We start from the raw sequence: 16,479 nt of genomic DNA on the forward strand, positions 1-16,479 counted from the left end.
AACACTACATATATTAGCTCTGGAGCTAACACTACATATATTAGCTTCGGAGCTAACATGACAGTTGAGTCATTTCTCTGTTCTTCTGCTCCGGCTGAACGTCAGATAATGTACAACATTAACATTCAAGCTGAACGGAGTTTTCACTGGAGCAACTCGTCTACATCGTTTACCCAGAATGCATTGCAGAATACATAGAATAGTGATCTCTGTGTGTCAATCTTTAAACATTATAAAAACCAAGCAGCCTGCAGTATTTTTACGGTCTTGTTTAGCTGAAGTAATTTACTGAATAAGGTATGTTGTTACAACTAGTGAGGCATCTATTTAAAAATATTCAGTGCAGTCTGATGTGATTTTGCAGGATCTTGCTCAAAACACAGACAGAAATGAGCAAAAACATTAGCTTGCCTTTAGACAGTGGTGATAATTAAAAGCTGGATTTAACTTCACAGTGCTCCTGAATTCCTACCAGAAAGACATGGTCAAAGATTTCTGTGGGACTGTCCATCTGTCCCAGGATGACAATCATCTCGTTGTCTATGAACTCTTTGAACTCCCTCAGGTTACACACCATCTGCATCTCCAGCTCCGTTCTGATCTGAAAGAAAAATAAAACATCTTGAACATGTTGATAATTCAATTATTTTTTTACATTTTAACAAGAGTGCAAGTCAAATTAATTTGTATTATTATTAAAGACGGTAACAAACGGTTAGATGATTATAGGGCATGCATCAGGACATTAAAGACTGTAGTTTTTAGATGCATTATAAACGTCAGACCAATCAAAATGTTAACAGAGCTGAAGGCTCTGAAGGCTCATTGGTCCTCACCTCCTTGCTGGTGACATTCTCCAGGTCTTTCTGCATCATGATTTCCCTGAGACGGGTCTTGATCAGCCGTTCTGTGCGCTCCCTCTCTGTGGGCCTGCACACACAGTAAGACACCTTTAAAGTATTTTCTATTAACGTTTACACACAAAGAGCTACCGTCAGCACGGAGAGCTCCAAGTTCTGCGTGTTCATTCGTTTTCATAATCACAATGAGATGAGCTGTTCCAGCAGAGAACTGGCACTTTGTGTGCTTCTCAGAAACTGGAGAGGGGACAGAACATATGAGAGCTCGACCCGTGGAAGTCTCAAACAAAGTCCTCTTGTAGACATCGCCTGTTGTTGTGCTCTGTTTCCAGCCGTTCTGCTGGGAGGTGCATTTAGCCTCTGGATGTCACGCTGATGATCCCAACAAGTGGTTTAATTACCTCTCTGGAGAGGAACTCAGCTCTGCTTCTCCTTTTGTTTATCTACTTATTCAGCAGCTTAATATTACACAGCAGTGGGGGTCAAAAGTCCAACAAAATGGAAAGTGTGATGATTTTAAAGGAGTTCCTGCAAACCTAAAAGCAACATGTGACAGAATATGCATTTATCTAAACGCTGAACACTTTAATGACCACAGGAAGTAAACACCTTCCACTATTAGGAAGAGTTGAGGTGATACTTTAACCTCGCAACATGCCCCGACTCGTCTGCAGACAGCCTGAGTGACGGCTGGGCATGGAAACAGAGCAGGAGGAAAACAGACGGTACAACGTGAATGTACAGACGACACGCAGTGGAGCCAATGAGTAAACTAAGGTGGAAATTTTCTGCCACTTCCTCGAACAGCAGTTAGATAAAGGGCCTGCAGGCATTAACAGTAAAGAGCATATAGCAAACAGCAGAAACCAGCCTCAGGGTTTTTACAGGGAAAGAAGTGGCGATGTGTCAACAGAACAGCAGCAGGTCGAGGAGTTTTGGCAGTCATTCCGTGAACCCAACGAACGGGAACACACAAAACATTTCACGTAATCTTAAAAGATGAGAGCAGTCAAGGGCAAACACACCTTAAACACCTTGGCAGCCAGTAAATATAGAGCGGTCTTATTTGTCAGCTTTATAGGAACTATTTCTGACCCGACTCGACTCCATTCTTTCCATTCGAGGCGATCAGGTGTGTGAGAGCTTGACTTGACGAACCACCACCCCCACCATCACTCACTCTGCCACCTGCTTCTGTCCGTCCCAGTCTTCGTCTACCTTCCCGTGAGTCTGTTTGCATTTCAGTTTTTCCAAATGTATCTCAAGCCTCAGCTATTTTGGACACTTCATAAGTATGTGTGTGTGTGTGAGACGCTCCAAATAGGTAGTGGACCATGTGACTGGAGCAGCTCAGGGGGAATTTCCCAACTCTTCGTAAAGACATAAATCCAGGAATCCTGCGTCGTTCCTTCACTCTCCAACTCTTCTTTGGAAATCTGATGACGTATCGATGACACGTTACAAATCTGAACATCTAAACCTTTCTTCAGGTTTTTCTTTGCTCCTGCCTGATCCACACAGCGCCTGACGGGCAGGTGGTCGACAACAATTTTTCTGAAGACATAATGACACCGTCCGAGCGTTGGGAGATGTTAGGCCTCGCTGCTACGAAGAAGCAGCAATATTATTCACCGAGCATACACGCAGCTGCTGTGAATCCCCCCTTTAGCTTTCTGTGAATCTGCGATCCAAGAATGTGCTCCGTTTGACTCGTCAGGTGCAGAGTTCACCCTGCAGTCACGCTAAACTGAACTCACTGCAAAATACATCTGAACAAAAAAAAAAAAACAATGACCAGCTTAATACATCAAGTTGAACATTTCAACAGTGAAGTTTTTAAGATGAGTGCTTTTCTGGACAGGAATTGAACAAAGAATGCAAATCTTCATGTTTCTGGTGCAAGATATTCTAGAATGGATCCAGGGGGTGGCCATTGGTGGCAATGGGCACCATTCTTCGAACTCACTGCAGTAGATCCTTCCTGCCCACAGCTATCAGCATCTAACAACTCTTGAATGAAACCAGATGAAGAGCTACAACAACACTTCATTTCCCTTTGGGATTAATAAAGTATTTTTGAACTGAATTGAATAAATGAATATTCAGCTACCCCAATTATTTGAGGAAAATATATTTTTAAGCATTTAAAAAAATCTATAAAGCATAGATTCCTCAAATGATGGGGGAAGTTGGTATACATGTTGTTATTTATCTTTGAATTTACTGTGACAACTGTTGAAAGGAACGTGTAGATGTAGCGACACCGGAATGGAAGTCGGTACCTCACTTATTTTTCATGTTGTCGTGCTTGCAAGGACGGACGAACGGAGGGCACTTCCAGTTCACCCTCTTTGCAATGGGAAACAAGAAAGCTCTTATTCTTTTTATGTAACGTGGGATAACATGTGGTGATTTGACAACTTGTCAGAGCATTCCCTCCATAGAAACTTGACACATTATGGATCTAAACTCAGAGCTGTGTGTGTGTGTACTCACAGGTCTGTGAACAGGATGGGTGAATTGGCACGGTGGGACTCCACGTCCTGCATGGCGTTCCATTCGTTGATGCAGAACTGGCTGGACGAGACCCTGCTCTGGTAGTAGCTGACCCAGGTCAGGAACAGGCTGCCAGGGTAGTAGTTATGGCAGCGAGCCACCTCGCAGGCTTTGTGGAGCGACTGCAGAGCCGACCTGACGGTTACAGAGGAACAGGTTTCGTTTATGAGCCTCACCAAGTGTTTGAATCCCGGACGAGGAGTCGTTTCAGCTACGTGGGGAGATACTACGACAGTAAAAGTGTGGATGAATCGGGGGGAGAAAAGTAGAAGAAAATGAGGACATGAAGAAGACTGGTGTGTGTGAGGAGGAGCGAGGAAAACTGGAAAATAAAAGTAAAGGTAAGGATGTGATCAAATAAAGGAGTTTAAAGTGAACATATGGTGTAAAATGTGAGGCAGGTTTCTCACCACATGGCCTGGACAGACACGGGCTTGAAGACGTGAACCCGGTTCACCGTCGACACACTGAAGCCTCTGCAGAGTGACAGATTAGAAACGAGACGTAAATCACCTCAAACTGCTCTGAGATCAGTCAGCTGCCCCGCGGCGCTGTAAGAAGGAGTATGGTAGGAGGGTGGTGTCTTACCCGTCTCCATCCAGGTGGATCAGAGTGTCACTCCACAGAGGTAGAACCAGACCCACAGAGCAGCAGCAGCTGCAGGGACACATCGATGAAACAAAGAAATCTGAGGCCGACGTCAAAACAACTAAAGAAACGAGTCATGACGACTCAGCCTGACATGTTGTTGTCTAAACATCTGTTTTTACCACCACAGAAAAAACAAAACATCACTTTTATTCTTTATAAGAAAACGGTGCAGCCTCTACTCCAGTGAACCGTTGTGTGCTCCTGCTGTGGACTGACCTATCAGAGGAGACAAAGTCCATGCCGAGGACGAGGCTTTCCTCCGTGTCCTGCCTGCCGTTGGTGGAGACCACCACCATGTAGCGGGTTACCTGAGGGTAGGCGCTCTCCAGACGCACCGCCTGCACAAAGGAAAAACAAGAACAGGTGAGATGTGGGAACGGAGCGACTTGAACAACGTGTTCTTTGTACTGAGTCTTGTCTTTCAAAGGTTTTGTTCGGGGGCAGTTGTTGACACAATGCTGACATAAAGAAAAGGTTTGGAGTTGGTCTGTGAGGTTTTCAGTGAATTTTTCTACATTTGGACCTTTCTACTGAAAGTTCCTTTATTATAGATTTAGTTTGAATTTTAGAGAAAGGACAAGAATCCTCACAACTCCCACTTCTTTGAGCCTTGGTTTTAATCCAGGGGTATTATTATAGGAGCAAATAAAAGACGTGTTTTTACAACTCAGCCAAGTTTCAGTTCTTTTATGCTTCACAACAAAGAACTGAAACCAGGAAGCTGAGTGAACGGGCTCTGCTCAGATCCTACCCTGCTCAGGTGAGGGTGTGGAGAACTTTACTGACCAGTCGGATGGTGTCCTCAGGCCGCAGCACCGTGAACATGGTCTGGAGATGTTTCTGGAGGTCACCTGGACACAAGAAAAAACTTTTCAGACCTTCAGTTTCACAGTCTGAGTCACAAACGGACAGAAAACAATAAATCGTGCGTCATTTCCCCCGCAGCACAATAGTCTCCTTTAAGACCTAGCTTAAAGAGATTTTATGCTATTATGATTCTGATTATTGTGGTTGTAAACAATAAAATATCTCACCTGTTGTGCATAGCTCTTTGGACGAGACTTTAAATCTGACAGGCTAAAGCAGGGGTGTCAAACCCACTTACAAAAGGGGCCAAAATTAAAACCGTTTTCAAACTAAGGGCCAGTTTCAGAATCTACATTAACTCAAGTTAGATACCAGCATCTTTTCTTGGTCACAGGTTCCTCAACAAGAGTTTGATTGGTCTCATTTGATGTTTTCTGTTGCACTTTTGAAATCATAATCAACGAATATTGAAAAAAATCAAAGTGATAAAAGTATTTTACATTTAAAATAACATCTTGAGGGCCAGATGAGATGTCAACGAGGGCCACATTTGGCCCCCGGGCCTTGAGTGTGACACATATGGGCTCAAGGATAGTCTGCCCAAATAACTGTGCGCTGCAAAGATGACAGTGATGGTTTACAGTGAATTAGTGGTTCCTAAAGGTGGGGGCAGGACCCCTTTGAAGGTTATCAACTTAAGTCAGGGTCCCCAGAAAAACAATGTTTTGAAAACATGTTTTAGGGGAGTGGTGGCGCAGAGGTTAGAGAAGACGGGCCTGTGATCGGAAAGTCACAGGCTCAACTCCCCAGACTGACAACATCAAAATGTGGGTGGAAAAGGTGAAACACCCACACCTGCCTCCAGCCTCATTTGTCCCACTCTGGGCCCATGAGCAAGGCCCTTAACCCCCACCATTTGCTCCCAAAAACAGGTTTCTCTTGAAAATGAGTTCTCGTGATTCAGTGAGACTACCTGTATAAATAAAAGATGAATGAAAAAAGAAAAAAGTTTTTAAAATGTTGCTAATGGCAGATTTTAATAAATATTACAATAAATAAATAAATATTCAAAAGTGTCTTAGTAGTTGAAGTTTATGTTTAGGGACATTAAAGTTAGTATTCTTAAACTGGCAACATTTACATTTAGGGTCACGAGCTAAGCTACCGTTATTTTGTGGGTCAAAAGTTGAAAAGTTTGGGAATCAGCTTTATTTAAACTTTTGTTATGCTCTTAACACAGTCATTACAGCAGAAATAATCAAATAAAGGACGAAGAGGAAGTGCAACAGCTAGCTGCTGGTGCTCTTTGAGATGGCATATAGTGAAAAATTATCAGTACAATAAAGTAAATGTGTAATTTAAAATGTAGTGTAAAATGTTACAGAGTCCTGTTTTTGTCATTTTTCTTCTGGTGTTGGTAAAAATCACTGAAGCTTCCTCATCTGTTCTGACGTGACATCACAGTCAGGTGTGTCGGTACGAGTCCTCACCTGTGTGCTTGTTCCTGCGCTGGCTGATCCGCGGAGCAGAGCTCGGAGGGGGACTCTTCCCCCTGGGGAGGAACAGGGCTGCACCTTTCACTGTGAGGAAGCTCTCGCTGATGCTGGGACAGAAGAGAAAACAGACAATGAGACTTTGATAAACTGGTGGCGGGGTGTCTGTGGTGTAACCCAGCTTTAAATGGAACACGTTAGGAGTCCCTTCTTTGCACGTGTTGTACCCATGTTGTCCCAAAACAAGCATGCCGTGTGTGTGTAAGAACGTGGGGGTCACAATGCTCTATTCAACTCCTCTGTGGCTGCACGCTCCCAAAACCAGAGCTGTCAAAGCGACCCGTTCAAAAACAAGACCCGAGCTGCAGCGTGAAGCCAGAACACAATGTTCTCTGCTCCTCCACAGCTGGATTACACTCACACTCAAACAGCTGCCGGGGAGGGGGGTGAAGATAAGAGCTGGCCAACACACAACTTTACAATCAAACGGGTTGTTTTAAGAAAACTGAAGTAAGTGTTTAAACCTGTGTGGAGTCTGTGAGTAATGATGACGTCGTTCAGTTTTTACAGCCGTTACTGATTCGTTACATGAAGCTAATACGTTACACTTTTCACACTTTCACTTTGAAGTAGTGAACAGAACAAGAACAAAAATCCATCCCTGTACTTGAAGCACACGGGCCGTGTTGACTGAGCAGCAGAAACTTGTATCCAGGCAGAGATATGTGAGCAGCTTCAGTCAGGACAATTAGCTTAAGGTATTTTCTTCTTTCGGCTGCTCCCTTCTTCAGGAGTCACCGCAGCGAACTCATTCGCACGAAGACTTCTTGGACCGGTTTTTACACCGGATGTTCTTCCTGACATGACCAGAGACCACCGAGCTACCACAGCCCTTTGTGTGGAGCAGACAGCTGCCATCTAGGGCGCCCGGGGGAGCAGATGGTGGGGGTTAAGGGCCTTGCTCAAAGGCCCAGAGTGGAGCAAATGAGGGTGGAGGCAGGTGCTTCACCTTTCCCACCTACATTTTGATGTTGTCGGAATGGGGAGTTGAACCAGCAACCTTTCGATCACAGGCCCACCTTCTCTAACCTCTGCACCACCACTCCCACAGGATAATTAGTTTAATGTGGATCTTTAAACAAGCGGTTCACCCCAAACATTTGAAGAAAAAATACTTTTAAATAATATAAAAACTACCGTAGAAAGCATAGTTTCCTCAAATGATTGAGCTGGTTGGTTTACACACATATTTATGGTGGTAGCCATCTTGGATTTTGACATGGCAACCCAATTTTTGATAGTGCCCTTTGTTCCACCTAGATGCAGCCACACACAGTCATCGAGCTCACAACACAGACGGTAAGACAGAGGTATTTTAATTACCCCTCTTCGCTCCACGACGGGGGACAAACTGAACACGGTTTTCTAAAGCACAGACTGTATCTCAGCAACTAATGTTTGGACTTTGAATGATATGGCTCATGTTGGGTCCACTCCTGGACTCAGATAGAGGCGACAACGAGCGAGCTAAAATTGTCGGAGCGAATCGATGGTGGAGGTGAACGTCGATCTCCCCGTTAGATCTGAGCGAGGCTAACTCTGCTCCTCAGAGCGGAAAGGTCCAAAGAAGACAAAGAGGACGACACCTGGCTGTTGGCGTTACAGTGAGGAGTAGAAACAGTTCAAACATTGCAGCCAAATCACTTCTGTTAACTGCTTGAGCTTTTACAAAAAAAAAAGGTTGATAATTACCAGAAACAGAAAGTAATCACTTTAAAATCAGCAGCAGTGAAAAACACAAAGTCCCAAACTCTGATAAAATGATCAATAACTCACTAAATAAATACACTTCTGCCTTACGGCTGCATATATTTAGAATTTTTGCACAGATTAGACTGTAATGTTCTTTATTAAAACGCTCACTGCTGAAAATAATAGCAAAATAATACGGAGTTGTTAGAAATGTGTTGGATCAGATGAAGCAGTTTATTTTATTGTTGCAGCCAAGATCACTTCCTGTTTATTTGTTCTTTATTTTGACAAATTATGGTCCAAATAAAGGTCAAAAACTAGGTCACTTTGTGTTTTGGCATCATTTACAATATTTTTTTAAAGGAAATCTTTTGACTTTCTCATTTACATGTTAACTCTGTTCATTTTCTTGTAGTTTTTTTTTAGCTGGGGGGGCTGAACATTTGTCAGTATTTAAAGAATGTTTACAGAGTGTATTAGTACAAAGAATGAGATGTGTTCAGGAGCTTAAATGTCATGACGATTAACGTCAGCGTAGTTCGTCTTTAACACGCACAGCTACTGTAACAAGAGGAAACGCAGATTAACGAAGTCGACCAACCAGTTCTGCCAAAAACACAACAAAAAAAACGTGGTTTCACAGCCTGGGGGGTCAGGATAAAACGTGTACGTATGAAGTTCACAGAAGTTCATTAAAGGTAGGTGATGACAAAAAAACTGTGCAACGCTTTTAAAGTCACGATATTTGACTTATCTGGTAGATGTTTATTTATTTTGATAATAAAAGGCGTGTTGGAAAATACAGACTGAGCGTTTGTCGGTGGGTTTCATCAATCTACCCTCCGAGCCCAACTCTAGTTCATCAAGTTCGACTAAAAGAGCCGGTGCTGCCTGTCAGCTGGCTTCCTGCCGTCCTCGTTCTCAGTTCCTGAGTTCTGCAGAGAATCAGGAGAAAACAGACGCACGAGAGCAACAACAACCCCGGCTCCTTTCCCATAACCCAGCCAGCCCTGACCCAGCTGTTTCCTCTCGCTCTCCCCCACTGTCGCTCATTTATTCCGGATTTCTCACAACTTTGTCCTACGTTTGACTCCTGGTGTCCCCCCAGTTCCTGCTGCACCGTCCCCCCACTGCGCTCACATGCTGACTAATGAACTGGCCTCGCCTGTGTGTAAACGAGCTGCTGGGTAATGCGTGTAACGAAATGCCACGGAGGGCCACAAACGTGCCTGAAGGAAACATTTTTACACCTGCACCTAGAAATACACAGAGGGAAACGTAAGCCCGACTGCTGCAGAGGTGGGGGGGTTGACCCTCGAATACAGCAGCTAAAAATACTGGAGTCCTTTAAAAGTCTCGGCTGCTGATACTGTTCATCTGAGCAAAGTCGACATAATGTACAGAGACGCCCTGGATCCAGGGGTTCTGGACCCGGAGACCCACACAGACGGCTGAAACCAGAACCTTTTCAACTCCAATCTCAAAGGTTTATAGGGATTCATAAACACTATTTTATCAACCTTTATGTCACAGTCAGTTTCACTTCACAGTTATTTATACAGAATACTTTACTTACAAACAACTAGCAGCAGCTAGCTGTAGCACTTCCTGTGGGAGTTCCATAACATTTCTGTTGCAACAACTGTAGAAAACTGACAGGTGTACTGAAAGCAGACTGACGGTGGAGAAACTTTCAACTCAAATATAAATCAGTTCATGCTAATTCACTGTCATGAACCTTAACACGGTTATTCTTGCACAAATGAGTGCCACAGCTAACTGCTGCTGCCATTTCTGCTTTTAAGTTGATCAAATAGCCGTCACATGTACTCAACGTTTGTAGACCGGATTGGTTTGAAACAGAAATGATACAGCTTCATCTGGGCCCGGCTCGTATCCTGCTAGCTCGTCAGTCGGGTCAGAATTTATTTTTCCACCCTCAGGCTGGTCAACATGTCTCAACACTTCCTTTAATATCGGCGTGTATCAGTTGTACGGTTATTTAACTAACACAGGTTTCTATTTTATGAACAAAAAGAGAACTTATAAACCAGGAGAATAATCTAGAGTTTGAGCTGCTGCACCTTCTACATAAAAAAATAAATCTTTAAACATAATTAATTGATTAATTTGTCACAACACCTCGATGAACTACTTTTTGTGTATACAAGAGTAATTTTTAACAATCGCACCTAAAAAGTAAAACATATATTTTAAGCGGATCGAGCCAAAACAAACATGGAGTCGTGTGAAGCAGAGTATGGAGGGCAGCAGGTTCAGTTAAATGAGACTCCACGGTGAGACGGAGGTGGGCCCTAAAGTCAGACCGATAAAGAAAGAAGACCCAGTTGGACCCAGTCAGAGAACGGGCCGGGCCCGAGCTCCGACTCTGGACCAAAGTCAGGCTGTAGGTACTTGTTAGGGCAGCAGTCCAACACAATCCTCGCTATGTAAGGACCACTCTGCATGGTGGGCAGAGATCTGGGCCCCCCCTCCTCCAGCCTGTGCCCATATTAGTCAGTCTGCAGAGGAGAGCGGGATAAATATAGGGCCTGGTGGTTCTATACAGGGCAGGCCCGCTAAGGCCTTATGAGTTTGAACCCGAGACAGATTCAACCCACGGGAAGGTCGGGGAGTTAGCGGGTGTTCAGGGGTCCATGTTGGGGCCTGCTGCAGGAAAAAAGTGCCGTTAGCAAAGTCAGCAGCTGATGGACCAGAACAGACCCTGTACCGCATCATGCATCCACCTGAACATGAATAAAAACTAGAAAACTGATATTACAACCCAGAAAGCACTTATGAAGTCTAGTGTGTGAGAAAGGGACACTTGAACAGAACGGGTCAAGGGAGATAACAGGGAACAAACTGGGTCAAACTAAACATAGAACTTCCTCTGAGTGACACGGATGCCAGCAGTCCTGAGTGTGAGGCAGTCGTAGGTCTGGTTTTACTGCAGTTACCACGCAAACAGGCGTAATATAAACAAAGTTATTAAAATTATACAACACAACAAACACCAACAAGCAGACGTAGTGGCCAGCTTCTGAACGTCTGACACAAACATGTTCCTCACTTCCTTATTCCTCTGTTTTCCTTGGAAAACATGAACAAAACACCGTCACGCAGCTGGAGGGGAAGAGGGTGAAACTGGCAGGATGACCATGAGGGTCCAGGCATGGAGTATTTACAGCTAACAGCAGCTCCAGCAGCAGACGGGCCCGTTTGTTGGTCCGAGGTGGCCAAGGCCCCGCAGAGTGCACAATAATCTAATGTTAAAATGATTAGTCCATTTATACTAACAACAAACAACTACCATAACAATGTTTCATTCCAGATCCTCACGTATGGTTTACAGTAGATGATGGGTCCCCATAAAATATCTTTAATCAAACTCACATTTCAGAGGATTTTCTTAGAAACAAGGGACACGTGCGTAAAACAGAAGATAAATAACAACCAAGTCGCACGTCTCCCTCCATTTTTCTGAAAACACTAAATCAGCTCATGTTCATTTAGAAAAAAAAAACACCAACTCAGCTTGAAGCCCAGAAGCATTGATTTATTTAGTTTTTCCTCGGACTTTGCAAAGCTTATCAGAGCAGGTCCAGGATCGAACAGAAGAGCTTTGGATCAGTTCTGAAGGATGGACCGGTCAACTTTATCTTTTTACACATCATCACAAGAAGAAAAAACATCTCTGCTGACACAGCAGGATTGTGGATAAGATTGCAGCTATAGCTACACTGAATTATAACAAATAACCACCAGAACGTGGAGGATTTAGAAACCTGGAAAGACTTATGATTTATTAGTGACACACATGACTTGTTTCCTTTTGTTTTGACTCACTTCTCATCTGTTTTTCCAAAAACAGTGAATAACAGAAAGGGGTCCAACCTTAAGATAAACCATCAGGACCAAAAACACATAAATCTTCTGATCCGAGGAACCGGATGGAAAACACTGAACTTTAGGAAGTATTAGTCATGTGCCAGCTCTTTTATTAAGTCATGTGGATGATTCACACAGGACGTGAAGACATGTTTGACTTAGTTTGGACAAAAGGAAGCGCAAAGATGAGTAACTCGTTGCTAAATCTCTGGAAACTCATTCAGCCCTCATGTTGCAAAACTGCAGGAACAAAAGGGAACTCAGAGCCGGTTTCAAACTTTGATTTATAACTTAAAATAAAAGTAGAAGTGAAGGACTCTTTCTGAGTCGTCCCTTCTGTTTACTGTAAAGCTGGATGTAACGAACTTACAGCTGGTTGATGTGGTTCTTGGACACCATCTCTGCCCCGCAGCAGGAGCAGAAGCTGACCGCCGACGGGCTGTCCGCGCCGGCCACCGTACCGAGGGTCATCCCGGGGGGGGAGAGGAGGGCTTCACCGCCGGAGGAAACCGTTCCAAACTCCTCACACTGCCATGATGCTCTCCGGGAACAGGAGGAGGAACAAACAGGAATAACCCGGTGTCTTCAGCAGAGGTCCGTGTCGAAATATTCAGAGGAAAAGGCACCGGGAAAAGACGTTTCTAAATCACGAAATAACGCGTTAAATCCTCGTGTTCGTGCCGGGAAGCAGCGGCGGAGGAGTCCGTGTTAGACGGCTCTCTGTGGCGGTTCTTCCACATACTTCATGTCCCGTTCCACCACACTCTTCTCCCGGTACAGAACGACTACTTGTTAGGTGAACTCTCACCCGAGAGGAGTTCAAGAAGGAGGAGGAGCTACAGGCACGTGCAGCTGGGAGGCACGAGAGGAGGGCACGGACAGTCCATTCCTGGAGCTGTTCTGTTTTCACTGATAGTGAACTACGACCGTCACTCAGAAGAAAACTGAAGAGAGGAAGTTTAGATTAAATTAGTTTCATTTGTTGTTGTTATTACTGTATTGTATCCAAGTATCATGGATACACTTTTACTGAGTAAACTAAAAAATAAAGTACTATTTTAGCTGAACCAGTCGCTTCAGCGGAACTTAATTCAATCCTTCACAATAAGAGTTTTGAAACTCATACACTGAGTGCTAACCTAAAAAAAAAAATCTCTACACATTTAAAGCATATGAAAATTATTTATATTAGTGTTCTTGAGTATAGCGTATACTGCAGCGTAGACCACCAACGGTTTTGAGCGTATTTGGTAGTCAATACTCAGTTTTTGCAATTCTTACTGTGAAGGATTAAAATACAGTTACTAATGCGCATGCGTAACAGCGAGCACCACGCCTCCAAATAGTTCCAGCTGTTTCTGGTCGGGCCTTTATCTCATTGTTTTGGTTCTTTACATCTGATTCTTTATTGAGTTTTATATACAAAACGTATTATGAAATGGTTTTATTTGTATTTTATGTTGTGATGTGTAATGTGCCTAGGTGTTGGAATGAATGCAGAGCACAGCTAAAACTGAGGTAGTTGTTTCAACAATCCTGAAGCAGGCACAACACTATTTAGACTCTTAAAGCATCACAAAACACTGACTTTGTGCATGTGCATTAGTAATTGTAAATTGGTCAATGTGCTGCTCAGTCTGTATAGTACAGTCAGTATTACGATGTATACGAGTATATGTACGAGTATTACGATGCATTGTGGTCTAGATAAATTCATGCCTACTTCCAGTTCTTTAACCATATAAAAATAATCTTAAAATACAAATACAACAAATTTATAAATATGTTTGTATGTAAAGGTCAATAAAATGCAGGTGTAAAGGACCAAAACGTGAGTTAAACGCCTTGAATATCGAAAATTGCTACGAGGGCATGGTGCTTGATTTTTGATGCACATTATTTCCTGAAAAAAGGTCAATAATAAACAGATCAGACTGCTTCAAATAAAACATTGTGTTATTTTGTACTTAACACTGTAAAAGTACACTCATAACCCTCAGCTATATTAAAAATAAATGAAACAAATACAGTCAGGCTAAGGAGCACATCTTGAAAGATTGTCCTGATTCACGCTCAATAATCCAGGTAGAAAAATCTAACAAGGTTAAGTCAGGTCATCTGGACGGATTCTTCTTTTTGAACCATTTCGTCTTTTATCCAAAAGATTTCTTCAATCTGAGGCGCTACAATAAACTTAGTCTTATAAACAGCACCTTCTCATAGTGGATCAACCAGTCTGCTGGTGACGGCCAGAACTAGCTGTTCACGTGTAAAAGGAGGATCATCAGCCTAACGATCGTTAGTGCCATAACGATTGGTCATTAGTGCCCTGATGGCTGCTTGCTATTCACAGACGGCAGTTGAACACGTGGACCCCTGCCCTTTTTAAAGATGAACGAGTTCTCTTCACAAAGACGGCTTCCTTTACTCCTCTCTAAACCAACGTTCCTCTCTGTCAAGGATGTGCACATCTTCATCCCTGAAAGTGACCGCTGGCCTGCAGATGAATGTAGACTGCAGAGTCCTGGTCTGATTATGTTAGTTTTCTGTGCTGGGCCATCATTTTACCTTTTGACACCTTCACCAGCTGTGAATAGCAAGCAGCCATCAGAGCACTAATGACCAACTGTTAGGGCACTAATGATCGTTAGGTTGATGGTCCTCCTTTTACATATGAACAGCTACTTCTGGATGTCACCAGCAAATTGGTTGATCCACTATGAGAAGGTTCTGCTTTGTTGCAGCTCCACAGACTGAAAAAGACTTTTGGATAGAAGATGAAATGTTTCAACAAAGAATCCATCCAGAGGACCTGACTACCTTGTTAGATCTTGAAAGATAACTTTTTTTCAACGTTGCCACTTTTTTCTGTCAGCAAATCTTCCACTTTAATCTTCTTCCTCCTCATTTTGTTTCTTCTGAGCAGCTCTAATACTTTGTTGTAGAAAACATTGGCAGACAGGGGTGGTGGTGTTTACACCAGCTTTCCTTTTCCATCATGGCACTCATCAGGAAGGTTTACACCAGCAAGCGCACCACTGCTGGAGTGGTAGGTTCAAAGGTAAAAGCTAGATCTGCTTGTTACCCTGTGAGTGGTGGTTCTAACTTTCCTCAGAAAACACCAAGTTCTGCAAGTACTGCCATTAAGGCGGACATTAAAATACAAGCTTACAAGTTTAGAATCATTTCTGACAAATAAAACTAGCATGCCTTGAAGAAATGCCTACAGCTCATTCATTCAACCTTTATTTAGACAAATAAATCACATTGAGCCTCAAAGACTCATTTACAAGTGAGATCTATTTAGACAGACAAAAAGTAGTGAAACTGAACACAGGTAGGAAATTGGAGGCAAAAAAAATCCTATCAAACTCTTCTTGGCTGAGAAAAAAAGACCCTGATAATGAAAAAAAAAACCCGCACCCCGCTTGTAGATGACTATCAGCTACTCACACACAAGATTTTATTTCAATATCTAAAAATCTGACAAAGTAGAAGCAGTTTTTGTGTTGGCTATAACCAGTTCTTCACTGGGCAGTGACAAAGTTTATTTTTGGGGGGTTTCCAAAATGTCTTGAAACATTTGCAAGATATTTCAATTTAATTTGTTAAGTCTTGCTTGAATTTTAAGCATGTTTCAATGGTAAATAGACTGTACTTATATAGCATATTTCTATCTTATCAAGATACTCAAATCTCTTTACAATCAGTGCCCTTATTTACCCATTCATGCAATGAGGGGTTCAGTTACAGTGTCTTGCCCAAGGACACTTTGGCATGTGACTGCTGATGGAATCGAACCCCCAACTCTTGCATTGTAGGACGACTGCTCTAATCACTCAGCCACAGCCGTTCCATTTAAGGAATGTGCAACAGCAAATGTATCAAAATAGTATACAAAGGCTTCACAAGATGCAACTTAGGCCTTGTCCACTCAGAAATTCAATTCAATTCATTTTATTTATATAGCGCCAAGTCACAATTGAAGTCATCTCAGGGCACTGAACAGAAACATTAATATATAAAAATAATAAGTGAACCATTTTTATCTGAAGAGCAGACTGCATTGAATTTAACTCCATCGCAGAACTCTCAGCTTGAGCAAGCATGAAGGCGACAGCTGAAAGGAAAAATGCAGTTTTTCCATAAAATTTTAATTTTTCGGTTAAAAAAATATCCTTGTAAACACGATATTGTTTCAAGAAATATCTTCATCCAAACAAAAATAGAAAACTTACCAAAACTTTGTAGTAACCACGCCAGTTTTGCATGTGGCGGTGTAACAATGCCACAGAAATATACCAGAAACAGGAAACAACGTGTGGAGCATGTGCATAAAGTTTAAATGTTGAGGTAAAAAAATGTAATCACAACGAGATGAGGAGGATACCCTGAGGGTGTAGGTCAGATTAGAAGCAAAGATATCACATCATCTATTACATTTCAGCTGTCTACATGAAAACACAGAG

The 16,479-nt window shown here is 42.7% G+C and overlaps 1 protein-coding gene across 1 annotated transcript in view; it reads right to left on the minus strand.

The window, feature by feature from the left end:
• The window catches only part of LOC119411573 (protein phosphatase Slingshot homolog 2), an 18,496-nt gene extending 6,006 nt beyond the window's left edge, over window positions 1-12,490 (minus strand). The window contains exons 1-9 of the mRNA XM_037678527.1: window positions 12,381-12,490; window positions 6,365-6,477; window positions 4,854-4,918; window positions 4,284-4,405; window positions 4,005-4,073; window positions 3,827-3,892; window positions 3,357-3,551; window positions 837-930; window positions 473-601 (exon numbers count right to left, since the gene is read on the minus strand). Of these exons, the coding sequence (XP_037534455.1) occupies window positions 473-601; window positions 837-930; window positions 3,357-3,551; window positions 3,827-3,892; window positions 4,005-4,073; window positions 4,284-4,405; window positions 4,854-4,918; window positions 6,365-6,477; window positions 12,381-12,481 (954 nt within the window). The 5' untranslated portion in view covers window positions 12,482-12,490. The remainder of the gene's footprint in view (window positions 1-472; window positions 602-836; window positions 931-3,356; window positions 3,552-3,826; window positions 3,893-4,004; window positions 4,074-4,283; window positions 4,406-4,853; window positions 4,919-6,364; window positions 6,478-12,380) is intronic.
• Window positions 12,491-16,479: the final 3,989 nt, after the last annotated feature.

Source organism: Nematolebias whitei, chromosome 6, assembly GCF_014905685.2.
Source record: "Nematolebias whitei isolate Nwh7 chromosome 6, NemWhi1, whole genome shotgun sequence".
In the NCBI taxonomy this organism is placed as follows: Eukaryota; Metazoa; Chordata; class Actinopteri; order Cyprinodontiformes; family Rivulidae; genus Nematolebias; species Nematolebias whitei.